The 27220-nt window shown below is 41.3% G+C and overlaps 2 protein-coding genes, 1 long non-coding RNA gene and 3 pseudogenes across 44 annotated transcripts in view; 5 read left to right on the top strand and 1 right to left on the bottom strand.

Moving 5' to 3' along the window:
* LOC127525756 (protocadherin gamma-A12-like) overlaps window positions 1-27220 on the top strand; it is a 169497-nt gene that overhangs the window by 116693 nt on the left and 25584 nt on the right. The window contains exons 1-2 of one of the 42 annotated variants that reach the window (XM_051918623.1): window positions 7379-9333; window positions 18967-19698. The exons of 35 other annotated variants lie outside the window; for them this stretch is intronic. In XM_051918623.1, coding sequence (XP_051774583.1) covers window positions 7621-9333; window positions 18967-19698 — 2445 coding nt within the window. In that variant the 5' untranslated portion in view covers window positions 7379-7620. Of the gene's footprint in view, window positions 1-25; window positions 2345-7373; window positions 10066-18966; window positions 19699-22780; window positions 22928-23034; window positions 25956-27220 lie in introns of those variants that run through there. 6 more of the 42 variants (XM_051918648.1, XM_051918641.1, XM_051918660.1 and 3 more) reach the window with 6 other exon arrangements.
* Window positions 1883-25891, bottom strand: LOC127525778 (uncharacterized). Its single transcript, XR_007933414.1, has 3 exons — window positions 25756-25891; window positions 9709-9862; window positions 1883-1987 (listed from the first exon to the last, which is right to left on the bottom strand). It is a non-coding gene; the product is annotated as an uncharacterized LOC127525778 (long non-coding RNA).
* Window positions 3948-6852, top strand: LOC127525769 (protocadherin gamma-A11-like; annotated as a pseudogene).
* LOC127525773 (protocadherin gamma-A11-like) lies at window positions 10215-13263 on the top strand. The gene is given in 2 exon segments (XM_051918717.1): window positions 10215-13092; window positions 13095-13263. Coding segments are annotated over 2 exon segments (2295 nt in total). The 5' UTR covers window positions 10215-10829; the 3' UTR covers window positions 13127-13263.
* LOC127525772 (protocadherin gamma-A11-like) lies at window positions 13284-16468 on the top strand (annotated as a pseudogene).
* Window positions 19720-22907, top strand: LOC127525771 (protocadherin gamma-A11-like; annotated as a pseudogene).

Here is a 27220-nt window from a genome sequence, read left to right as displayed (position 1 = left end):
CTCTCTCAGTTCAGCTCTCGGGCAGGTCAGTTACTCCATTCCTGAAGAAATGGCGAAAGGCTCTTTAGTCGGGAACATAGCGCAGGATTTGGGATTAGATTTAAAGAGGCTGAAATCGGGTAAAGCGCGTATTTATACAGGAGACAGCGCTGAATACATCGAGCTGAATAAAGAAAGAGGAGTCCTCCTTATCAAAGAGAGAATAGACCGAGAGGCGCTGTGCGGACAGACAACGCCTTGCGCGCTGCATTTACAGATTATTCTCGATAATCCTATGGAACTGTTTAGGGTAACTGTTGAAATTACAGATATAAATGACAATTCTCCCATTTTTAAAAGAGATGAGAGACGATTTGAGATAAGCGAATCAGCTGTGGTAGGATCAAAATTCATGCTGGAGAAAGCGATAGATGCAGACATTGGCGCTAATGACCTACAGAGTTATTTTCTGCAGCCTACTGATCATTTTAATTTAAAAACTCATGGTCAGAGTGATGGGAGTAAAAAGGTTGAAATGATTCTTCAAAAGCCTTTAGACCGAGAAAAACAGGAAAACATGTCTCTGATATTAACCGCAATAGATGGTGGAGAACCACCTAAATCAGGGACGGTTCAGATTCATATTACAGTGCTTGATGTTAACGATAACGCTCCAGTTTTTACTAAACCTATATATAGGGCGATTATTACAGAAAACTCACAAAGCGGCACGCCACTCATCACTGTTAGCGCTTCTGATTCAGATAAAGGGACAAATGGAGACGTCAGTTATTTAATTGCAAACAGTGACGAGGTATCTGACATTTTTCATATAGATGAAAATGGATTAGTGACTTTAGTCGGAAAAATTGACTTTGAAACATTTAAGCTTTACCAAATTGATATAGAAGCAGTAGATAACGGTGGATTGTCTGATTCTAGTAAAATAATGGTCGATGTGATTGATGTAAATGATAATGCGCCAGTCATCACAGTGATGTCAAAATCTAATGCGATACCGGAGAACTCGCCACAGAGTACTGTGATTGCCATCATCAGTGTTAATGATCCAGATTCTGACAGTAACGGACAGGTTCAGTGCAGTGTAAATGAAAACATTCCTTTTACAATCAAATCAACTTCTAATGGATTTTATAGTATTGTGACTGATAATGATTTAGACCGAGAGCGAGAGTCTGAGTATAACATCAGTGTGACGTGCTCTGATGAGGGCGTGCCCTCTCTCTCCAGCAGCGTCACTCTCTCCTTACAGATATCAGATGTGAATGATAACGCGCCCGTCTTTGAGAAGAGCTCATATGAGGCCTCTGTTCAAGAAAACAACACACCGGGTCTTTCCATATTCACAGTCAGAGCCAGAGACGCAGATTTTAACCAGAACGCCCGTGTGTCTTACATTCTGGAGGACTCGTCGGTTAACGGAGTGCCCGTCTCCTCGTTAGTGTCCGTTAGTGCTGATAGTGGAGTCATACATGCAGTGCGATCTTTCGATTACGAGCAGATAAAAGATTTCCAGTTCCGCGTAAAAGCGCAGGACGGAGGCTCTCCTCCTCTCAGCAGCAACGTGAGCGTGAAAATAATCATTCAGGACCAGAATGACAACGCGCCTCAGGTTCTGTATCCGGTCCAGTCAGCCGCTTCTGTGGTGGCTGAAATAGTGCCTCGTTCGGCAGATGTGGGTTATCTGGTGACTAAAGTGGTGGCTGTTGATGTGGACTCTGGTCAGAATGCCTGGCTCTCATATAAACTGCACAAAGCCACAGACAGGGCGCTGTTTGAAGTGGGCTTACAGAATGGAGAAATAAGAACTGTACGCCAAGTCACAGATAAAGATGCTGTCAAACAAAGACTCACTGTTGTAGTGGAGGACAACGGGCAGCCTTCTCGATCAGCTACAGTCAATGTTAACGTGGCGGTGGCGGACAGCTTCCCTGAAGTGCTCTCGGAGTTCACCGACTTTACGCACGACAAGGAATACAACGACAACCTGACTTTCTATCTGGTCTTGGCCTTGGCTGTTGTTTCATTTCTCTTTATCGTGTCTATCATTGCCATACTGTCAGTCAAATGCTACAGATGGAGACGCGAGCAGATGTTTTATAAATCTGGAGCGAATCTTCCAGTTATTCCGTATTATCCGCCTCTTTACGCAGACGTAGGCGGCACAGGAACTTTACAGCACGTGTACAATTATGAGGTTTGCAGAACCACTGACTCCAGAAAGAGTGATCTGAAATACGTCAGACCTTGCAGTGAGAGCATCATTAGTCTGGACACCAGTGGAACACACACACTCACGCATGCGCAGAGGGAGAGACTGAACTTTGATGATTGTGATGATCAGGTGAGCTCGAGTGAATGATTTTGAATGTGCTTTTTTGGTGTCTCTGTCTGACTTCCCCAGTTTTATTGCTCTGTATTACACACACACACACATATATATATATATATATATATATATATAGTGTATAAATATATATACAGTTATGTGAAAAAGTTAGGACACCCTATTTTATTCTATGCTTTTCGGTATAAAGGCATTACAAAAAAATCATCCAAGTGCTTAGCAGGTCTTAAAATTTGGAAAATATAAACTCAGATGAACAAAACACATCACACCGTGTCTTCATTTATTCAACAAAAATAAAGCCAAGATGGAAGAGACTAGGATGACAAAGTTAGGACACCCTATAATTCAATTGCCTGTAGATCCACTTTTAGCAGAAAAAAACTTTAAGTAATCATTTTCTGTATGACTTTATCAGTCTCTCACATCATTCTGGAGGAATTTGGCCTGCTCTTCTTTACAGCATTGCTCTAGTTTATTGAGGTTTGTGGACATTTTTCTATGCACAGCTCTTGCCACAGCATTTCAGTCAGGATGAGGTCTGGATTTCACTGGGCCATTGCAACGCCTTGATTCTTTTCTCTTTTTTCAGCCATTCTGCTGTAGATTTTCTGGTAATCTTCAGATCATTGTTCAGTTACATGACCCAATTTTGGCCAAGCTTTAGCCGTCGGACGGCTGTCCTCACAAAATCATCAGCCCTCCACCAGCGTGGTTTTCACCAAACTTATCGATGTGCATTATGGCCAAACATCTCCACTTTGTTCTCATCTGTTCAAATGACATTGTTCCAGAAGTCTTATTGTTTGTTCAGATGCAACTTTGCAAAGCTAAGCCATGCTGCCATGTTCTTCTAGCGAGAAGAAGCTTTCTCCTGACAACCCTTACAAACATTCCATACTTGTCCCATCTTTTTTTCTAATTGTATCGTTTTGAACTTTATAATTTAACATGTTAACTGAGGCCTGTAGAGTCTGAGGTGTAGTTTTTGGGTTGTTTGCAATTTCTCTGAGCATTGCAAGCTCTGATCTTGGGCTGAATTTGCTGGAAAGTTCACTCCTGGGAAGATTGGCAACTGTCTTGCATGTTTTCCACTTGTGAATAATCTATCTCACTGTAGAATAATGGACTTCAAATTGTTTGGAAATGGCCTTGTAACCCTTTTCAGATTGCTAGGCAGTAGGCAGCAACAATTGCTTCTCTAAAATAATCGCTGATGTCTTTCCTCCTTGGCATTGTGTTAACACACATCTGAAGTCTCCTGATGCTCAAACTGCCAGAACTTCAGCTTTTATAAAGTTGATCACACTTGCTGATGATCAGTTAATCAAAGACATTTGATTAGCAGTGCCTGATCATTACTCACCCTCTGAATTCCTATGTTAACAGTAAGGGTGCCCTAATTTTGTCACCCATGGGTTTTCCAATTTGGCCTAGTTTTTGTTAAATAAATAATGACACAGTGTGATATGTCATTTGTTGTTGTTCATCTGAGGTTTTATTTTGCAAATTAAAACCTGCCAAGGACCAGATGAATTTTTATTATGCCCTGATAGAGAAAACCATGGAATTTAATAGGATGTCCTAACTTTTTCGCATGAGATATATACAATAAGAATATTTTTACAATAAACGCGCATGCAATTAATCATACCTGCTTTAATAAGGGACTGTTTAATATTTTCTACTTTGCTTTTGACTATTTTCCTTTTCATCATGATTTTTACCATTTTTTAATCATTTTTTACATTTCAAAAATAATGTTTTAACGACCAGCTGGTGCAGATTATTGTACTACTCTTTAAACATATTTTTCAGTGTAATATTTCTCTGATGCACTAAGTGCCGCTGTTGGTCAGTATGTTCCAGCTTTAAACACTCGTTTTTAGATCCTCCTCCACTTTCTGACATCACATTCTGCAGAATATCTCTTTCATTCACACGGTCTCTTCTTAACACTGAAGCGTCGAGACATTCGCTGCCCTGTGTTTTCGGCTGAAGTTAGATTTTTTTTAACCTTCTTAAATCTTTTCTTCTTTGTCTTTTCTTCTGTATGGAATAGAAGATTTGGATGATGTCGGTTCTTTGTTGTTTTTACGCCCAAAGAGGCGCATCTTCGACGCGGATTTCATCATGGCTAATGCAGCCTCTCGTGCTCTGCGTCTTTGTCATGGCCGTTGCGCGCGGGCAGGTCCGTTATTCTATTCCAGAGGAGATGACAAAGGGCGCGCTGGTGGGAAATATCGTTCAGGATCTCGGTTTGGATGTTAAGAGGCTGAAATCTGGTCGAGCGCGGATCTTTACGGAGGACAGTCGTGAGTACATCGGTCTGAATGTGGATAAAGGGACGCTGATAGTGAAAGAGAGGATAGATAGAGAGGAGCTGTGCGCCCAAGTGTCTCCCTGCTCCTTACATTTTCAGATCATTCTAGAAAACCCCATGGAGCTGCATAGAATTGATGTAGAAATATTAGATATTAATGATCATGCTCCCGTTTTCATAAGCAAAGAGATACATTTTCAAATTAGCGAACTAGCGTTGCCTGGAGCTCGATATTCAATCGATAGTGCTAAAGATGCTGATGAGGGTATAAATTCACTTCAGACGTATAAATTAAGTACAAATGATCATTTTGTGCTCAAAACGTTGTCTCACACTGATGGTACTAAATATGTGGAAATGGTCTTGCAGACACCATTAGACAGAGAAAAACAGGAGGAACATAATCTGATTGTAACGGCGTTTGATGGCGGAACCCCCCCAAAAACCGGTACAGTGAAAATAAACGTCAATGTTTTGGATGCAAACGACAACGCGCCTGTTTTTAGTCAGTCTGTATATACAGCACTTGTCGCTGAAAATGCGCAAAAGGGTTCATTAGTCATGAAGGTTAGTGCAACTGACGCAGATCAAGGAACAAATAAACAAGTGTCCTATTCATTCTCGCAAAGCAGCAAAAACATCTTAAATATTTTCAGTATTGAGCCCACTAATGGTGATATAATTGTTGTTGCCCATCTAGACTTTGAAAAATCCAAGAAATACGAATTGAATGTGGTGGCAACAGACAATGGGGGGTTAACAGATACTGCTAAAGTGATGGTGGAAATAACAGATGTTAACGACAATGCCCCTGTAATTAATGTCATATCGTTCTCAAACCCTTTACCAGAAAACTCAACTCCTGAGACTGTGATAGCGATGCTGAATGTCAAAGATTTAGATTCGGGGAAAAATGGACAGGTGAGATGCTTAATTAACCCTAATTTACCATTTCGAATCAGACAATCATCCTTAAATTTCTATAGTTTGATCACTGATCAGCTTTTAGACCGTGAAAAAATATCAGAATATAATATCACAGTAACAGCTATTGATGAGGGCTCGCCATCTTTCTCTACTAATAAAACACTGACACTGAAAATCTCTGATGTCAATGACAACGCCCCTGTGTTCCAGCATCAGTCATACACCGCATATGTGATGGAGAATAATTCCCCCGGACTCTCTGTTTTATCTGTTAAAGCGCGTGACAAAGACTCTGGCAATAACGCGCGTATTTCATATTTTCTAGAGGATGTTCTTGTGAATGGCGTCTCTGCCTCGACCTATATTTCAGTGAATGCAGAGAGCGGAGAGATTCTTGCTGTTCGTTCTTTTGATTATGAGCAAACAAAAGAATTTAACATTCGCGTAAAAGCGCAGGACGGAGGCTCTCCTCCTCTCAGCAGCAACGTGAGCGTGAAAATAATCATTCAGGACCAGAATGACAACGCGCCTCAGGTTCTGTATCCGGTCCAGTCAGCCGCTTCTGTGGTGGCTGAAATAGTGCCTCGTTCGGCAGATGTGGGTTATCTGGTGACTAAAGTGGTGGCTGTTGATGTGGACTCTGGTCAGAATGCCTGGCTCTCATATAAACTGCACAAAGCCACAGACAGGGCGCTGTTTGAAGTGGGCTTACAGAATGGAGAAATAAGAACTGTACGCCAAGTCACAGATAAAGATGCTGTCAAACAAAGACTCACTGTTGTAGTGGAGGACAACGGGCAGCCCTCTCGATCAGCTACAGTCAATGTTAACGTGGCGGTGGCGGACAGCTTCCCTGAAATGCTCTCGGAGTTCACTGACTTTACGCACGACAAGGAATACAACGACAACCTGACTTTCTATCTGGTCTTGGCCTTGGCTGTGGTTTCATTTCTCTTTATCGTGTCTATCATTGCCATACTGTCAGTCAAATGCTACAGATGGAGACGCGAGCGCATGTTTTACAAATCTGGAGCGAATCTTCCAGTTATTCCGTATTATCCGCCTCTTTACGCAGACGTAGGCGGCACAGGAACTTTACAGCACGTGTACAATTATGAGGTTTGCAGAACCACTGACTCCAGAAAGAGTGATCTGAAATACGTCAGACCTTGCAGTGAGAGCATCATTAGTCTGGACACCAGTGGAACACACACACTCACGCATGCGCAGAGGGAAAGACTGAATAATGATGATTTTGATCAGGTGAGCTCGAGTGAGTTGTTATGCATATGATTTGCTGTTTTCCATTGAATTATTATTTTTCTTTTTCTTACTTCCTCAGTTTTATTAATGTGCACTGTATGTTTATTTTTATTTTTTTTTTATTTTATTTTTTTCCGACTGATAGAAAAAAAAAATTGGCAGCTGTATTTGAAATGTACTGGTGTTGGTGACTACATTTTTTTCCACACTTTTTTTCATACTAAAACCCTGACTTTTCAATATTTAGTAGGAAATTACATGCATAGTCTTTAAAATGCATTTTTCCAGTTGTACTCAGTCAAGTAAAAGTTTTTTTGTGTGTGTGCGCATGGGTGCATTCTTTAAAGTTTATTTTATATTTTCTGTTTTTCTTTTGACTATTTTTCTTTCATTATATTTTAGGTGTTTAGTTTAAAAGATCTTTTATTTCTATTTCAGCTGTTTTAACGCTAAATGTATACTACGCTGGTCGCAGTTCATATAGTTGTATTTCTCTTCATCAGTATTTTTCAGTGTAATATTTCTCTGATGCACTAAGTGCCGCTGTTGGTCAGTATGTTCCAGCTTTAAACACTCGTTTTTAGATCCTCCTCCACTTTCTGACATCACATTCTGCAGAATATCTCTTTCATTCACACGGTCTCTTCTTAACACTGAAGCGTCGAGACATTCGCTGCCCTGTGTTTTCAGATGATACAATTCAATCTTCTTGAATCTTTTGTTCTTCGTCTTTTCATCTTTAGTGGAATAGCAGATTTGGATGATGTCGGTTCTTTGTTGTTTTCACGCCCAAAGAGGCGCATCTTCGACGCGGATTTCATCATGGCTAATGCAGCCTCTCGTGCTCTGCGTCTTTGTCATGGCCGTTGCGCGCGGGCAGGTCCGTTATTCTATTCCAGAGGAGATGACAAAGGGCTCGCTGGTGGGAAATATCGTTCAGGATCTCGGTTTGGATGTTAAGAGGCTGAAATCTGGTCGAGCGCGGATCTTTACGGAGGACAGTCGTGAGTACATCGGTCTGAATGTGGATAAAGGGACGCTGATAGTGAAAGAGAGGATAGATAGAGAGGAGCTGTGCGCCCAAGTGTCTCCCTGCTCCTTACATTTTCAGATCATTCTAGAAAACCCCATGGAGCTGCATAGAATTGATGTAGAAATATTAGATATTAATGATCATGCTCCTGTTTTTGCCAGAAAGGAAATTGATTTTCAAATAAGTGAATCTGCACTTCCCGGGGCTCGATTTTCATTAGACAGCGCCCAGGATCCTGACACTGGCACTAACGCGCTCAAGTCATACACGTTAAATCCAACAGATAATTTTGATTTGAAGGTTCTTTCACGAAACGATGGCTCAAAATACGTCGAAATGGTTCTTAAATTACCTTTAGACAGAGAGACTCAGCAGGAGCACAAGTTAACCCTTACAGCCTTTGATGGCGGCAATCCGCAGAGAACTGGCACTGTCAGAATAAGTGTTACGGTCATAGACGCAAACGATAACGCCCCTGTTTTCAGTCTGCCTGTTTACCGTGTTTCTTTATTTGAGAATTCACCGAATGGTGCTGTAGTAATCAAGGTAAGCGCTACTGATAATGACCAAGGCGCAAACGGTGAGATCACATATTCTTTTTCACGTAGTTCAGGAAAAGCCCTTGATTTATTCCACATTGACACAAATACAGGTGAAATTACCGTAAAGGGAGATTTGGATTACGAGAGAGCGAAGCAGTTTGAGTTAAACATAGATGCTACAGACAAAGGTGGTTTAACTGACTCTAGTAAAGTTGTAATTGACATTACAGATGTAAATGACAACCCCCCTGTAATCAGTGTGATTTCATTTTCTAACCCAATACCCGAGGACGCAGCACCAGAAACTGTGATAGCGATGCTGAATGTCAAAGATTTAGATTCAGGAAGAAACGGACAGGTTAAATGCTCTATTGCTACAGATTTGCCTTTCAAAGTGAAGTCATCTGCCCAGAATTTCTACAGTTTGATCACTGATCAGCTTTTAGACCGTGAAAAAATATCTGAATATAATATCACAGTAACAGCTATTGATGAGGGCTCGCCATCTTTCTCTACTAATAAAACGCTGACACTGAAAATCTCTGATATCAATGACAACGCCCCTGTGTTCCAGCGTCAGTCATACACCGCATATGTGATGGAGAATAATTCCCCCGGACTCTCTGTTTTATCTGTTAAAGCGCGTGACAAAGACTCTGGCAATAACGCGCGTATTTCATATTTTCTAGAGGATGTTCTTGTGAATGGCGTTTCTGCCTCGACCTATATTTCAGTGAATGCAGAGAGCGGAGAGATTCTTGCTGTTCGTTCTTTTGATTATGAGCAAACAAAAGAATTTAACATTCGCGTAAAAGCGCAGGACGGAGGCTCTCCTCCTCTCAGCAGCAACGTGAGCGTGAAAATAATCATTCAGGATCAGAATGACAACGCGCCTCAGGTTCTGTATCCGGTCCAGTCAGCCGCTTCTGTGGTGGCTGAAATAGTGCCTCGTTCGGCAGATGTGGGTTATCTGGTGACTAAAGTGGTGGCTGTTGATGTGGACTCTGGTCAGAATGCCTGGCTCTCATATAAACTGCGCAAAGCCACAGACAGAGCGCTGTTTGAAGTGGGCTTACAGAATGGAGAAATAAGAACTGTACGCCAAGTCACAGATAAAGATGCTGTCAAACAAAGACTCACTGTTGTAGTGGAGGACAACGGGCAGCCCTCTCGATCAGCTACAGTCAATGTTAACGTGGCGGTGGCGGACAGCTTCCCTGAAGTGCTCTCGGAGTTCACTGACTTTACGCACGACAAGGAATACAACGATAACCTGACTTTCTATCTGGTCTTGGCCTTGGCTGTGGTTTCATTTCTCTTTATCGTGTCTATCATTGCCATACTGTCAGTCAAATGCTACAGATGGAGACGCGAGCGCATGTTTTACAAATCTGGAGCGAATCTTCCAGTTATTCCGTATTATCCGCCTCTTTACGCAGACGTAGGCGGAACAGGAACTTTACAGCACGTGTACAATTATGAGGTTTGCAGAACCACTGACTCCAGAAAGAGTGATCTGAAATACGTCAGACCTTGCAGTGAGAGCATCATTAGTCTGGACACCAGTGGAACACACACACTCACGCATGCGCAGAGGGAGAGATTGAATAATGATGATTCTTTTGATCAGGTGAGCTCCAGTGAATACTTATGCATATGATTTTTCCATTGAATTATTCTTTTTCTTTTTCTGACTTTCTCAGTTTTATTAATTTGCACTGTATTTTTTCAATTAATAGAAAAAAAACTGGCAGCTGTAGTTGAAATTTACTGTATGGATATCATTTTGATGTCATGACTACATTTTTTCCCACACTTTTTCATATTAAAATATTAACTTTTCAATATTAGGAAATTACATGCGTAGTCTTTAAATATATATTTTTCCAGTTGCACTCAGTCAAGTAAGAGGTTTTTATTGTGTATATGTGCGCACGCATGGGTGAGTCATAATGAATTGTTCCTACATTATTTAAAGTCTATTTTATATTTTCTGTCTTGCTTTTGACTATTTTCCTTTCATCATATTTTTTGGTGTTCCTTTCAAACAAACTTTTGTATTTATATTTCAGCTGTTTTAACGCTAAATGTATACTACGCTGGTCGCAGTTCATATAGTTGTATTTCTCTTCATCAGTATTTTTCAGTGTAATATTTCTCTGATGCACTAAGTGCCGCTGTTGGTCAGTATGTTCCAGCTTTAAACACTCGTTTTTAGATCCTCCTCCACTTTCTGACATCACATTCTGCAGAATATCTCTTTCATTCACACGGTCTCTTCTTAACACTGAAGCGTCGAGACATTCGCTGCTCTGTGTTTTCAGATGATACAATTCAATCTTCTTGAATCTTTTGTTCTTCGTCTTTTCATCTTTAGTGGAACAGAAGATTTGGATGATGTCGGTTCTTTGTTGTTTTTACGCCCAAAGAGGCGCATCTTCGACGCGGATTTCATCATGGCTAATGCAGCCTCTCGTGCTCTGCGTCTTTGTCATGGCCGTTGCGCGCGGGCAGGTCCGTTATTCTATTCCAGAGGAGATGACAAAGGGCTCGCTGGTGGGAAATATCGTTCAGGATCTCGGTTTGGATGTTAAGAGGCTGAAGTCTGGTCGAGCGCGGATCTTTACGGAGGACAGTCGTGAGTACATCGGTCTGAATGTGGATAAAGGGACGCTGATAGTGAAAGAGAGGATAGATAGAGAGGAGCTGTGCGCCCAAGTGTCTCCCTGCTCCTTACATTTTCAGATCATTCTAGAAAACCCCATGGAGCTGCATAGAATTGATGTAGAAATATTAGACATTAATGATAATGCTCCTACATTCGATAGAAAAGAAATTGATTTTCAAATAAGTGAATCAGCCATTCCTGGAGCTCGATATTCATTGGAAAGCGCTAAAGATCCAGATGTAGGTCTTAATACACTTCAGACGTATAAACTCAATCCCAGCGATTATTTCACACTAAAATCGTTGTCTCGCCCTGATGGCACTAAATATGTAGAGATGGTGCTGCAGGCTCACTTAGACCGAGAGAAGCAAAGTGTACATAAATTGCTTTTAACCGCATTCGATGGAGGCAGCCCAGCAAAATCTGGCGCTGTTAAGATAAATATTGTTGTTCTTGATGCAAATGACAACGCTCCGTCATTCACTCAATCTGTTTATCGAGTTAGTTTGCCCGAAAACACCCCTTTGGGCTCTCTTATCATTACGGTATCCGCCACAGATGCAGATGAGGGTGCAAACGGAGATATTGAATATTATTTGTCTCAAAGCAGCCGTAGTGTTTCTAATATTTTCAGCATCGGGTCTTTAAACGGGGAGATCACAGTTAAAGGTGATTTAGATTTTGAGATTTCTAAATACCACGAGTTAGACATAGAAGCGACAGATAAGGGTGGTTTAACAGATACTTGTAAAGTACTTATTGAAATTACGGATGTAAACGACAATGCCCCTGTCATAAGCGTAATGTCATTCTCTAACACAATACCTGAGGACGCAGCACCGGACACTGTAATAGCGATGTTAAATGTCAAAGATTTAGATTCAGGAAGAAATGGACACGTTAAATGTTCAATTGCTGCAGACTTACCCTTTAGAATCAAGTCATCGACCAGCAATTTCTATAGTTTAGTCACTGAACAGTTATTAAATCGAGAAGCAATATCAGAATACAATATCACAATAACAGCTATTGATGAGGGCTCGCCATCATTCTCGACTAATAAAACGCTGACACTGAAAATCTCTGATGTCAATGACAACGCCCCTGTGTTCCAGCGTCAGTCATACACCGCATATGTGATGGAGAACAATTCCCCCGGACTCTCTGTTTTATCTGTTAAAGCGCGTGACAAAGACTCCGGCAATAACGCGCGTATTTCATATTTTCTAGAGGATGTTCTTGTGAATGGCGTCTCTGCCTCGACCTATATTTCAGTGAATGCAGAGAGCGGAGAGATTCTTGCTGTTCGTTCTTTTGATTATGAGCAAACAAAAGAATTTAACATTCGCGTAAAAGCGCAGGACGGAGGCTCTCCTCCTCTCAGAAGCAACGTGAGCGTGAAAATAATCATTCAGGATCAGAATGACAACGCGCCTCAGGTTCTGTATCCGGTCCAGTCAGCCGCTTCTGTGGTGGCTGAAATAGTGCCTCGTTCGGCAGATGTGGGTTATCTGGTGACTAAAGTGGTGGCTGTTGATGTGGACTCTGGTCAGAATGCCTGGCTCTCATATAAACTGCACAAAGCCACAGACAGGGCGCTGTTTGAAGTGGGCTTACAGAATGGAGAAATAAGAACTGTACGCCAAGTCACAGATAAAGATGCTGTCAAACAAAGACTCACTGTTGTAGTGGAGGACAACGGGCAGCCCTCTCGATCAGCTACAGTCAATGTTAACGTGGCGGTGGCGGACAGCTTCCCTGAAGTGCTCTCGGAGTTCACTGACTTTACGCACGACAAGGAATACAACGACAACCTGACTTTCTATCTGGTCTTGGCCTTGGCTGTGGTTTCATTTCTCTTTATCGTGTCTATCATTGCCATACTGTCAGTCAAATGCTACAGATGGAGACGCGAGCGCATGTTTTACAAATCTGGAGCGAATCTTCCAGTTATTCCGTATTATCCGCCTCTTTACGCAGACGTAGGCGGAACAGGAACTTTACAGCACGTGTACAATTATGAGGTTTGCAGAACCACTGACTCCAGAAAGAGTGATCTGAAATACGTCAGACCTTGCAGTGAGAGCATCATTAGTCTGGACACCAGTGGAACACACACACTCACGCATGCGCAGAGGGAAAGACTGAATAATGATGATTCTTTTGATCAGGTGAGCTCGAGTGAGTAGTTATGCATGTGATTTTTCCATTGAATCATTCTTTTTCTAACGTCCTCAGTTTTATTAATTTGCACTGTATTCTTTTATTTATTTATTTTATTTATTTATTTATTTATTTATTTATTTTCGATTAATAGAAAAAAAAACTGGCAGCTGTGTCATGACTACATTTTTTCCACACTTTTTCATATTAAAATATTGACTTTTCAATATTAGGAAATTACATGCAAAGTCTTAAAAAATACATTTTTCCAGTTGCACTCAGTCAAGTATGAGATTTTATGTGTGCGCGCATGGGTGAGTCATAATGAATTGTTCCTGCATTATTTAAAGTCTATTTTATATTTTCTGTTTTGCTTTTGACTGTTTTCCTTTCATCATATTTTTTGGTGTTCCATTCAAACAAACTTTTGTATTTATATTTCAGCTGTTTTAACGCTAAATGTATACTACGCTGGTGGCAGTTCATATAGTTTTTGTATTTCTCTTCAACAGTATTTTTCAGTGTAATATTTCTCTGATGCACTAAGTGCCGCTGTTGGTCAGTATGTTCCAGCTTTAAACACTCGTTTTTAGATCCTCCTCCACTTTCTGACATCACATTCTGCAGAATATCTCTTTCATTCACACGGTCTCTTCTTAACACTGAAGCGTCGAGACATTCGCTGCTCTGTGTTTTTAGATGATACAATTCAATCTTCCTGAATCTTTTGTTCTTCGTTATTTCATCTTTAGTGGAATAGCAGATTTGGATGATGTCGGTTCTTTGTTGTTTTTACGCCCAAAGAGGCGCATCTTCGACGCGGATTTCATCATGGCTAATGCAGCCTCTCGTGCTCTGCGTCTTTGTCATGGCCGTTGCGCGCGGGCAGGTCCGTTATTCTATTCCAGAGGAGATGACAAAGGGCTCGCTGGTGGGAAATATCGTTCAGGATCTCGGTTTGGATGTTAAGAGGCTGAAATCTGGTCGAGCGCGGATCTTTACGGAGGACAGTCGTGAGTATATCGGTCTGAATGTGGATAAAGGGACGCTGATAGTGAAAGAGAGGATAGATAGAGAGGAGCTGTGCGCCCAAGTGTCTCCCTGCTCCTTACATTTTCAGATCATTCTAGAAAACCCCATGGAGCTGCATAGAATTGACGTAGAAATATTAGATATTAATGATCATGCTCCTTCTTTCATGAACAAAGAGATTACTTTTCAAATAAGCGAATCTGCTTTGTCTGGGGCTCGATATTCAATCGATAGCGCTAATGATCCAGATGTTGGTCTAAATTCTCTTCAGACATATAAATTAACTCCATCTGATCATTTCACAGTTAAAATACCTGCTCATCTCGACGAAACAAAATATGTAGAAATGACTTTGCAAAAACCCCTTGACAGAGAATCGGCAGAGGAACATAAATTGATCTTAACTGCATTCGATGGCGGAAACCCTCAAAAAACGGGCACTGTCAAAATAAACGTTATTGTTTTAGATGCAAATGACAATGCACCTGTTTTCAGTCAGTCAGTCTATAGAGCTTCAATTCCAGAGAATTTTTCTAGAGGATCCACTGTGTTAAGCGTTAGTGCAACTGATGGAGATATTGGATCTAATGGAGAGATTGCGTATTCTTTTTCCAAGAGCAGTGAACGTTTATCTAACCTTTTCCAAATTGATTCCAGTACAGGGGAGATTACAGTTAATGGTCCGTTAGATTTTGAGAAATCAAAAAAGTATGAATTATATGTGGAAGCAACAGACAAAGGAGGATTAAGTGATACCAGTAAAGTGCATATTGAAATTACTGATATAAATGACAATGCTCCTATAATAAGCGTAATTTCCTTTTCAAACCCAGTGCCGGAGAATTCAGCGCCAGAGACTGTAATAGCAATGTTGAATGTCAAAGATTTAGATTCGGGTAAAAACGGAATAGTTAAGTGCTTCATTCCTCAGAATTTACCGTTTAAAATAAAGTCATCAACCCCAAATTTCTACAGTTTAGTCACTGATGAGCATTTGGATCGGGAGATGATTTCAGAATATAATATCACAGTAACAGCTATTGATGAGGGCTCGCCATCTTTCTCTACTAATAAAACACTGACACTGAAAATCTCTGATATCAATGACAACGCCCCTGTGTTCCAGCGTCAGTCATACACCGCATATGTGATGGAGAATAATTCCCCCGGACTCTCTGTTTTATCTGTTAAAGCGCGTGACAAAGACTCTGGCAATAACGCGCGTATTTCATATTTTCTAGAGGATGTTCTTGTGAATGGCGTCTCTGCCTCGACCTATATTTCAGTGAATGCAGAGAGCGGAGAGATTCTTGCTGTTCATTCTTTTGATTATGAGCAAACAAAAGAATTTAACATTCGCGTAAAAGCGCAAGACGGAGGCTCTCCTCCTCTCAGCAGCAACGTGAGCGTGAAAATAATCATTCAGGATCAGAATGACAACGCGCCTCAGGTTCTGTATCCGGTCCAGTCAGCCGCTTCTGTGGTGGCTGAAATAGTGCCTCGTTCGGCAGATGTGGGTTATCTGGTGACTAAAGTGGTGGCTGTTGATGTGGACTCTGGTCAGAATGCCTGGCTCTCATATAAACTGCACAAAGCCACAGACAGGGCGCTGTTTGAAGTGGGCTTACAGAATGGAGAAATAAGAACTGTACGCCAAGTCACAGATAAAGATGCTGTCAAACAAAGACTCACTGTTGTAGTGGAGGACAACGGGCAGCCCTCTCGATCAGCTACAGTCAATGTTAACGTAGCGGTGGCGGACAGCTTCCCTGAAGTGCTCTCGGAGTTCACCGACTTTACGCACGACAAGGAATACAACGATAACCTGACTTTCTATCTGGTCTTGGCCTTGGCTGTGGTTTCATTTCTCTTTATCGTGTCTATCATTGCCATACTGTCAGTCAAATGCTACAGATGGAGACGCGAGCGCATGTTTTACAAATCTGGAGCGAATCTTCCAGTTATTCCGTATTATCCGCCTCTTTACGCAGACGTAGGCGGAACAGGAACTTTACAGCACGTGTACAATTATGAGGTTTGCAGAACCACTGACTCCAGAAAGAGTGATCTGAAATACGTCAGACCTTGCAGTGAGAGCATCATTAGTCTGGACACCAGTGGAACACACACACTCACGCATGCGCAGAGGGAGAGACTGAATAATGATGATTCTTTTGATCAGGTGAGCTCGAGTGAGTAGTTGTGAATATGCCTTTGGTGTCTTTTTTTATTTATTATTTTTCTCTTTCTCACTTACTCAGTTTTGTTAATGTGCTATGTAGTTTTTTTCAATTGATAGAAAAAGAAACTGGCAGCTGTAGTTTATTTAAATTTTCCAGTATCATATTGGTGACTCCATTTTTTCACACTTTTTCATATTAAACCCTTAACTCTTCAATATTTAATAGGAAATAACATGCATAGTCTTTAAAAATATATATTTTTCCAGTTTCAAGTAAGTCAAGTAAGAGCTTTTTGTGTGTATATGTGCGCGCGCATGGGTGAGTCATAATGAATTGTTCCTACATTATTTAAAGTCTATTTTATATTTTCTGTTTTGGTTTTGACTGTTTTCCTTTCATCATATTTTTAGTGCTCCTTTCAAACAAACTTTTGTATTTATATTTCAGCTGTTTTAACGCTAAATGTATACTACGCTGGTCGCAGTTCATATAGTTTTTGTATTTCTCTTCAACAGTATTTTTCAGTGTAATATTTCTCTGATGCACTAAGTGCCGCTGTTGGTCAGTATGTTCCAGCTTTAAACACTCGTTTTTAGATCCTCCTCCACTTTCTGACATCACATTCTGCAGAATATCTCTTTCATTCACACGGTCTCTTCTTAACACTGAAGCGTCGAGACATTCGCTGCTCTGTGTTTTCAGATGATACAATTCAATCTTCTTGAATCTTTTGTTCTTCGTTTTTTCATCTTTAGTGGAATAGCAGATTTGGATAATGTCGATTCTTTGTTGTTTTTACGCCCAAAGAGGCGCATCTTCGACGCGGATTTCATCATGGCTAATGCAGCCTCTCGTGCTCTGCATCTTTGTCATGGCCGTTGCGCGCGGGCAGGTCCGTTATTCTATTCCAGAGGAGATGACAAAGGGCTCGTTGGTGGGAAATATCGTTCAGGATCTCGGTTTGGATGTTAAGAGGCTGAAATCTGGTCGAGCGCGGATCTTTACGGAGGACAGTCGTGAGTACATCGGTCTGAATGTGGATAAAGGGACGCTGATAGTGAAAGAGAGGATAGATAGAGAGGAGCTGTGCGCCCAAGTGTCTCCCTGCTCCTTACATTTTCAGATCATTCTAGAAAACCCCATGGAGCTGCATAGAATTGATGTGGAAATATTAGATATTAATGATCATGCTCCAGTGTTCATGAAAAAAGAGATTACTTTTCAAATAAGTGAACTTGCTTTGTCTGGGGCTCGATATTCAATCGATAGCGCGAAAGATCCTGATGTAGGTCTAAATTCTCTTCAGACATATAAATTAACTCCATCTGATCATTTCACGGTTAAAATACCTGCTCATCTCGACGAAACAAAATATGTAGAAATGACTTTGCAAAAACCCCTTGACAGAGAATCGGCAGAGGAACATAAATTGATCTTAACTGCATTCGATGGCGGAAACCCTCAAAAAACGGGCACTGTCAAAATAAACGTTATTGTTTTAGATGCAAATGACAATGCACCTGTTTTCAGTCAGTCAGTCTATAGAGCTTCAATTCCAGAGAATTTTTCTAGAGGATCCACTGTGTTAAGCGTTAGTGCAACTGATGGAGATATTGGATCTAATGGAGAGATTGCGTATTCTTTTTCCAAGAGCAGTGAACGTTTATCTAACCTTTTCCAAATTGATTCCAGTACAGGGGAGATTACAGTTAATGGTCCGTTAGATTTTGAGAAATCAAAAAAGTATGAATTATATGTGGAAGCAACAGACAAAGGAGGATTAAGTGATACCAGTAAAGTGCATATTGAAATTACTGATATAAATGACAATGCTCCTATAATAAGCGTAATTTCCTTTTCAAACCCAGTGCCGGAGAATTCAGCGCCAGAGACTGTAATAGCAATGTTGAATGTCAAAGATTTAGATTCGGGTAAAAACGGAATAGTTAAGTGCTTCATTCCTCAGAATTTACCGTTTAAAATAAAGTCATCAACCCCAAATTTCTACAGTTTAGTCACTGGTGAGCTTTTGGATCGGGAGATGATCTCAGAATATAATATCACAGTAACAGCTATTGATGAGGGCTCGCCATCATTCTCGACTAATAAAACACTGACACTGAAAATCTCTGATATCAATGACAACGCCCCTGTGTTCCAGCGTCAGTCATACACCGCATATGTGATGGAGAATAATTCCCCCGGACTCTCTGTTTTATCTGTTAAAGCGCGTGACAAAGACTCTGGCAATAACGCGCGTATTTCATATTTTCTAGAGGATGTTCTTGTGAATGGCGTCTCTGCCTCGACCTATATTTCAGTGAATGCAGAGAGCGGAGAGATTCTTGCTGTTCATTCTTTTGATTATGAGCAAACAAAAGAATTTAACATTCGCGTAAAAGCGCAGGACGGAGGCTCTCCTCCTCTCAGCAGCAACGTGAGCGTGAAAATAATCATTCAGGACCAGAATGACAACGCGCCTCAGGTTCTGTATCCGGTCCAGTCAGCCGCTTCTGTGGTGGCTGAAATAGTGCCTCGTTCGGCAGATGTGGGTTATCTGGTGACTAAAGTGGTGGCTGTTGATGTGGACTCTGGTCAGAATGCCTGGCTCTCATATAAACTGCACAAAGCCACAGACAGGGCGCTGTTTGAAGTGGGCTTACAGAATGGAGAAATAAGAACTGTACGCCAAGTCACAGAAAAAGATGCTGTCAAACAAAGACTCACTGTTGTAGTGGAGGACAACGGGCAGCCCTCTCGATCAGCTACAGTCAATGTTAACGTGGCGGTGGCGGACAGCTTCCCTGAAGTGCTCTCGGAGTTCACCGACTTTACGCACGACAAGGAATACAACGACAACCTGACTTTCTATCTGGTCTTGGCCTTGGCTGTGGTTTCATTTCTCTTTATCGTGTCTATCATTGCCATACTGTCAGTCAAATGCTACAGATGGAGACGCGAGCGCATGTTTTACAAATCTGGAGCGAATCTTCCAGTTATTCCGTATTATCCGCCTCTTTACGCAGACGTAGGCGGAACAGGAACTTTACAGCACGTGTACAATTATGAGGTTTGCAGAACCACTGACTCCAGAAAGAGTGATCTGAAATACGTCAGACCTTGCAGTGAGAGCATCATTAGTCTGGACACCAGTGGAACACACACACTCACGCATGCGCAGAGGGAAAGATTGAATAATGATGATTCTTTTGATCAGGTGAGCTCGAGTGAGTAGTTAGATTTTTCCATTTAATTATTCTTTTTCTTTTTCTAACTTCCTCAGTTTTATTAATTTGCACGGTATTTTTTTTTTTTTTTTTTGTTTGTTTTTTTTTTTTTTTTTTGATTAATAGAACAAACTGGCAGCTGTAGTTGAAATTCACTGTACGGATATCATTTTGATGTCATGACTACATTTTTTCCACACTTTTTCATATTAAAATATTGACTTTTCAATATTAGGAAATTACATGCAAAGTCTTAAAAATACATTTTTCCAGTTGCACTCAGTCCAGCAAAATGTTATTGTGTGTATGTACGCGCGCATGGGTGAGTCATAATGAATTGTTCCTGCATTATTTAAAGTCTATTTTATATTTTCTGCTTTGCTTTTAACTATTTTTCTTTCATCATATTTTTTGGTGCTCCATTCAAACAAACTTTTGTATTTCTATTTCAGCTGTTTTAACGCTAAATGTATACTACGCTGGTCGCAGTTCATATAGTTGTATTTCTCTTCATCAGTATTTTTCAGTGTAATATTTCTCTGATGCACTAAGTGCCGCTGTTGGTCAGTATGTTCCAGCTTTAAACACTCGTTTTTAGATCCTCCTCCACTTTCTGACATCACATTCTGCAGAATATCTCTTTCATTCACACAGTCTCTTCTTAACACTGAAGCGTCGAGACATTCGCTGCCCTGTGTTTTCAGATGATACATTTCAATCTTCTTGAATCTTTTGTTCTTCGTCTTTTCATCTTTAGCGGAATAGCAGATTTGGATGATGTCGGTTCTTTGTTGTTTTTACGCCCAAAGAGGCGCATCTTCGACGCGGATTTCATCATGGCTAATGCAGCCTCTCGTGCTCTGCGTCTTTGTCATGGCCGTTGCGCGCGGGCAGGTCCGTTATTCTATTCCAGAGGAGATGACAAAGGGCTCGCTGGTGGGAAATATCGTTCAGGATCTCGGTTTGGATGTTAAGAGGCTGAAATCTGGTCGAGCGCGGATCTTTACGGATGACAGTCGTGAGTACATCGGTCTGAATGTGGATAAAGGGACGCTGATAGTGAAAGAGAGGATAGATAGAGAGGAGCTGTGCGCCCAAGTGTCTCCCTGCTCCTTACATTTTCAGATCATTCTAGAAAACCCCATGGAGCTGCATAGAATTGATGTGGAAATATTAGATATCAATGATCATGCTCCTGTATTTACTAGAAAAGAGATAAACTTTCAGATAAGTGAGCTTGCCGTCCCCGGTGCTCGTTTTTCTTTAGACAGTGCGCACGATCCTGATGTTGGCTTGAATACACTCCAAAGATATACTCTGATACCAACTGATTATTTTTCATTGAAAGAGTTATCGCGCAATGATGGTACAAAATATGTAGAAATGATTTTGCAGTCACCGTTAGACAGGGAGAGAGATGAAGAACTGAAATTAACCCTGACGGCATTTGATGGAGGAAGCCCTCAAAAATCCGGAACAGTTAAAATAAGTGTCACAGTAATTGATGTAAACGACAATACACCCGCGTTCAGTCAGTCAGTGTACAGAGTTTCTTTAGCAGAAAATGCAGCGATAGGTACAGCAGTGCTGACAGTGAGTGCTACAGACAAAGACAAAGGACCAAATGGTGAGGTGACATATTCGTTTTCACAAAGTTCTGGGAAAGACTTGGACCTTTTTAGAATCGATCCAAACACAGGGCAAATTTGCGTTAATGGCCTGCTGGATTATGAAAAATCAAAGCAATACGAACTGAATCTTGAGGCCATGGATAAGGGAGGACTAACTGATAATAGTAAAGTGCTCATTGAATTGACTGATGTTAATGACAATGCACCTGTTATCAGCGTTATCTCATTCTCCAGTCCCATCCCAGAGGACTCCGCCCCAGACACAGTGATTGCGATGCTCAACATTAAAGATATAGACTCCGGTAAAAACGGACAATTTAAATGCTTCGTTAATTCAGATTTGCCATTTCGCATCAAATCGTCCTCCTCAAATTTCTACACTTTAGTTACTTATCAGGTTGTAGACCGTGAAAAAATATCAGAATATAATATCACAGTAACAGCTATTGATGAGGGCTCGCCATCTTTCTCTACTAATAAAACACTGACACTGAAAATCTCTGATGTCAATGACAACGCCCCTGTGTTCCAGCGTCAGTCATACACCGCATATGTGATGGAGAATAATTCCCCCGGACTCTCTGTTTTATCTGTTAAAGCGCGTGACAAAGACTCTGGCAGTAACGCGCGTATTTCATATTTTCTAGAGGATGTTCTTGTGAATGGCGTCTCTGCCTCGACCTGTATTTCAGTGAATGCAGAGAGCGGAGAGATTCTTGCTGTTCGTTCTTTTGATTATGAGCAAACAAAAGAATTTAACATTCGCGTAAAAGCGCAGGACGGAGGCTCTCCTCCTCTCAGCAGCAACGTGAGCGTGAAAATAATCATTCAGGACCAGAATGACAACGCGCCTCAGGTTCTGTATCCGGTCCAGTCAGCCGCTTCTGTGGTGGCTGAAATAGTGCCTCGTTCGGCAGATGTGGGTTATCTGGTGACTAAAGTGGTGGCTGTTGATGTGGACTCTGGTCAGAATGCCTGGCTCTCATATAAACTGCACAAAGCCACAGACAGGGCGCTGTTTGAAGTGGGCTTACAGAATGGAGAAATAAGAACTGTACGCCAAGTCACAGATAAAGATGCTGTCAAACAAAGACTCACTGTTGTAGTGGAGGACAACGGGCAGCCCTCTCGATCAGCTACAGTCAATGTTAACGTGGCGGTGGCGGACAGCTTCCCTGAAGTGCTCTCGGAGTTCACTGACTTTACGCATGACAAGGAATACAACGACAACCTGACTTTCTATCTGGTCTTGGCCTTGGCTGTGGTTTCATTTCTCTTTATCGTGTCTATCATTGCCATACTGTCAGTCAAATGCTACAGATGGAGACGCGAGCGGATGTTTTATAAATCTGGAGCGAATCTTCCAGTTATTCCGTATTATCCGCCTCTTTACGCAGACGTAGGCGGCACAGGAACTTTACAGCACGTGTACAATTATGAGGTGTGTGGCACTACTGACTCCAGAAAGAGTGATCTGAAGTTTGTTCGACCTTGTAGTCAGAGCATCATTAGTCTGGACACCAGTGGAACACAGACACTGCAGCACATTCAGGAGCATAAACAGATATCCAGAGATACAGAAAATCAGGTGAGATTTTTTGGAATGAGATTGTGTTTAATTCGTTTTGTCCATGCTTCATTTTAAAATATACTCTTATTTAGTAATGTGTTAAAGTGTACAATAAACACATTGTGAGCGAGTATGGAGTTTTACGCATTTGTGTATTTTCCTTTGACTTTGGCTTTTTGTCTCTTTGCAAGTAAATACATTTCTTTTCAGCTTGATTTGAAAAGAAACAGACCGTATTTTTCTCCACTGTAGGTCTTTCAATGTGCGTAAAAGTGGATGTTTCCGCTTGCACCCTGCTCCAGCACTACCACCGTCTTCATAAATAGCTCTCATAACGCGCTTGTGATAAGCAATGTGCAGTTCTTGGATTGAACCCTAAGTGTCGCTGTTGGTTGATAAGGTTGATCTGGCTGATTTTATGCATCATACACGCCTTCCGTGCCACTTGGGCTGTGCATTTAGTACAAAGCCTTGTGCACCGCAAAATCTGGATGACGCTTTTAACAGGCAGTATACATGCTTTGTTTCATTTTTAGATTTCAATTTAATTATTAGAAGATTAGATTTTTGAAGACGTTTCTGCGCTACCGAGTGGATATTCTTTTTAGGAAAGATCAATCAAAGCTCCGCCATCACCATGAAAAGGAAGAATTGTCATTCTGCATGGCCGTCGTGTGTTCTGCTGTTCTGTGCACATTTTCTCTGTGGCGCGTACGGACAGGTCCGTTACTCCGTGCCAGAGGAGATGGCACCCGGTTCATTCGTCGGAGACATAGTTAAAGACCTAGGTCTTGAGCTTAAAAGGCTGACAACGGGGAAAGCGCGGATCTTTACAGCAGGTGGCCGGGAATATGTTGAGCTGGACCGGGAGAAAGGGCACATCATTATTAAGGAGAGAATCGACCGAGAGCTTTTGTGTGCTGGTGCTGTATCCGCGTGCAGTCTGAGCTTTGAAGTCATCTTAGAAAATCCTATCGAGCTCTATCGCATCACTATAGAAATCCTGGATGTTAACGACAACAGTCCTGCATTCACAAGAGGTGAAATTGCATTAGAAATCAGTGAGTTGGCTTCAACCGGAGCGCGTTTTACTGTGGATAGCGCAGTTGATCCTGATGTCGGCATTAATAGTATTCAAAGTTATTCAATTCATCCTACTGATCATTTTACACTAAAGACACAAAGTCGATCCGGCAGCAGTAAAAACGTCGAGCTTGTTTTGCAAACGCCTTTGGACAGAGAGAAACAAGAACATTTATATTTGACATTAACTGCTACAGATGGAGGCAACCCCAAACGCTCAGGCACGGTAAAAATACACGTTATTGTTTTAGACATAAATGACAATGCTCCGGTTTTCCAAAAGAACACATACAGAATATCTATCCCAGAAAACACCGCAAAAGGATCGCTGCTAACTATTGTTAATGCGACTGATGCGGATACCGTCTCGAATGGACAAATTGGATATTATTTCGAACACACCACACCCAAAATTCGAGACCTGTTTTCTGTCGATCCGTCCAGTGGTGAAATAAGACTGATTGGTGAGCTTGATTTCGAAGAGTCCGCAATACACGAGTTTAAAATTCAGGCTAAAGATCAGGGGGGTTTGTCAGATTCGTCTGAGGTGACAGTGGAAGTGACAGACGTAAATGACAACACACCAAAAATGACGCTTATGTCTTTCTCTAACAGTATACCTGAGAATTCACCACTTGGAACTGTAGTGGCCATGATAAATATACAAGACAGCGATTCTGACGAAAACGGAAAGATTACCTGTTTTATTGACAGAGACCTTCCGTTTAAAATCGAATCATCTTTGACTAATTATTACAGTATTGTCACGGACTCCGAGCTAGACAGAGAAGACACACCTGAGTATAATATTACCATCACAGCCAAAGACAGCGGCAGCCCTTCGTTGTTTAGTAAAAAGACTTTAAACGTAAAGATCACTGATGTAAATGATCATGCTCCGCAGTTTGAGCAGGATTCATATAATGCGTATGTGATGGAGAATAACTCGCCCTCTCTGTCTTTGTTCAGTGTTAAAGCGCATGACGCAGATTTGGGAGCAAACGCACGAATATCCTACTTAATTTCCGATACTGATTTGAACGGCATACCCATTTCGTCTTTTGTTTCTATCAACTCCGAGAGTGGGACGATTTATGCAACAAAATCGTTTGATTATGAACAATTAAAGTCATTTACAATCACAGTAAAAGCGCAGGACGGAGGCTCTCCTCCTCTCAGCAGCAACGTGAGCGTGAAAATAATCATTCAGGACCAGAATGACAACGCGCCTCAGGTTCTGTATCCGGTCCAGTCAGCCGCTTCTGTGGTGGCTGAAATAGTGCCTCGTTCGGCAGATGTGGGTTATCTGGTGACTAAAGTGGTGGCTGTTGATGTGGACTCTGGTCAGAATGCCTGGCTCTCATATAAACTGCACAAAGCCACAGACAGGGCGCTGTTTGAAGTGGGCTTACAGAATGGAGAAATAAGAACTGTACGCCAAGTCACAGATAAAGATGCTGTCAAACAAAGACTCACTGTTGTAGTGGAGGACAACGGGCAGCCCTCTCGATCAGCTACAGTCAATGTTAACGTGGCGGTGGCGGACAGCTTCCCTGAAGTGCTCTCGGAGTTCACTGACTTTACGCATGACAAGGAATACAACGACAACCTGACTTTCTATCTGGTCTTGGCCTTGGCTGTGGTTTCATTTCTCTTTATCGTGTCTATCATTGCCATACTGTCAGTCAAATGCTACAGATGGAGACGCGAGCACATGTTTTACAAATCTGGAGCGAATCTTCCAGTTATTCCGTATTATCCACCTCTTTACGCAGACGTAGGCGGCACAGGAACTTTACAGCACGTGTACAATTATGAGGTGTGTGGCACTACTGACTCCAGAAAGAGTGATCTGAAGTGTTTGCGGCCCTCTAGTCAAAGTGTTTTAAACGTTGACTTAAGTGGCACGAGGACTGTGCCAAAGCAAAACAGGCATACAGATGAACCAGATGTTACTGCAGAGGTGAGATTTCTTTGTGACCTGTAAAGTTTTGCTTATACAGTATTTCATCATTTAATTTACACTTACACATTTCTGAACATTAGGCCTCTATAACTTCTTGTCTCAAATGCTGCATTATCTTTTCTATCTATCATTATTGCTAAATTTCTTCAAATCAGCAGGCATTTTGATCATTTTTAGTGGATGTATGAAGTCGGTTCTCACATGTGTCCTAGCAGAGGAACCACAGGTGTTGATTTTTTCTTTATTGAGCAGTAAATCTATTATTTTAAAGAGTGCTTGTGCTATTTTTCTTAAAAAATGAATGACAACTGGCTTCATGTTTGTCATCTAGTGTATTTACATTCATAAATATTCAGTGTGTCTTAAGTATCTAAATAATTTTTTGGATCAACTGTATGTTCATATGTGTTGGGCCCATCAAGAAAATTCAGTGGAATATAAACAGTGGATATAACATTCTTAATCACTCCTTTAGAATGTGTCAGCTGGTGTCAGGAGGAATAAACAGGAAATGCGCTCTGATTTCACAGACTGCAGAGTCGTGGGGGAGGGGTTGTGTGCGAGGCGAGGCTAATGCAACAAAATAACAATGACATACAGCAACATTCAACCTGAATCCTTGCTGTATCAGATGAAGAATAATTGGCAAATGCATTCTCAGATATATCATATTTTGATTGTGCAGATGGAGAGTGAGAGAGATGGAGAAGAAGGACTAGTGCTGTGGGAAAACAGGGACACTGCACACTATTTTTTCATTGACTGACCCATTTTCTGCTTCACACACACATTATTGCCCTGATCATGCAGTGGCACTAAAACATGTACTGATACACACACAGTTCAAATTATTTGAGGAGAAAAGGCATATGTAATGGTAAACAAGATGAAGCATGGATGAAGAGAGAGAGAACGCCAGTGTGCACTCAGTATCTCTACATAAGACCACTGCAATGCGATGCTGGCAGCCATTTTAGTTTTTCTGTAAAGCTGCGTAGTCCTGTACAGACAGACAGAACGTATAGAATATGAAGATGAGAAGAAATTAACCATATGCAGATAAATTAGTGACAAAGAGAAACTCTAGACATGATTAATTTCAGCATTGTAAGAGCTGATAAATGATATATTTTGGTTTATTTTCCAGTGTACCCTACTAGCTGCTCGTTAATAGACCCATTATTATTTGTTGAACCTCTGAGGAGCTGTGTAAAGAGAGACATGTGCTCGTCAGATGTTCTGCTTGCTTATGGAAACTGCTA

The sequence above is a fragment of the Ctenopharyngodon idella genome, chromosome 14 (genome assembly GCF_019924925.1).
Source record: "Ctenopharyngodon idella isolate HZGC_01 chromosome 14, HZGC01, whole genome shotgun sequence".
NCBI lineage: Eukaryota > Metazoa > Chordata > Actinopteri > Cypriniformes > Xenocyprididae > Ctenopharyngodon > Ctenopharyngodon idella.
This window is presented reverse-complemented; position numbering and strand designations above follow the sequence as displayed.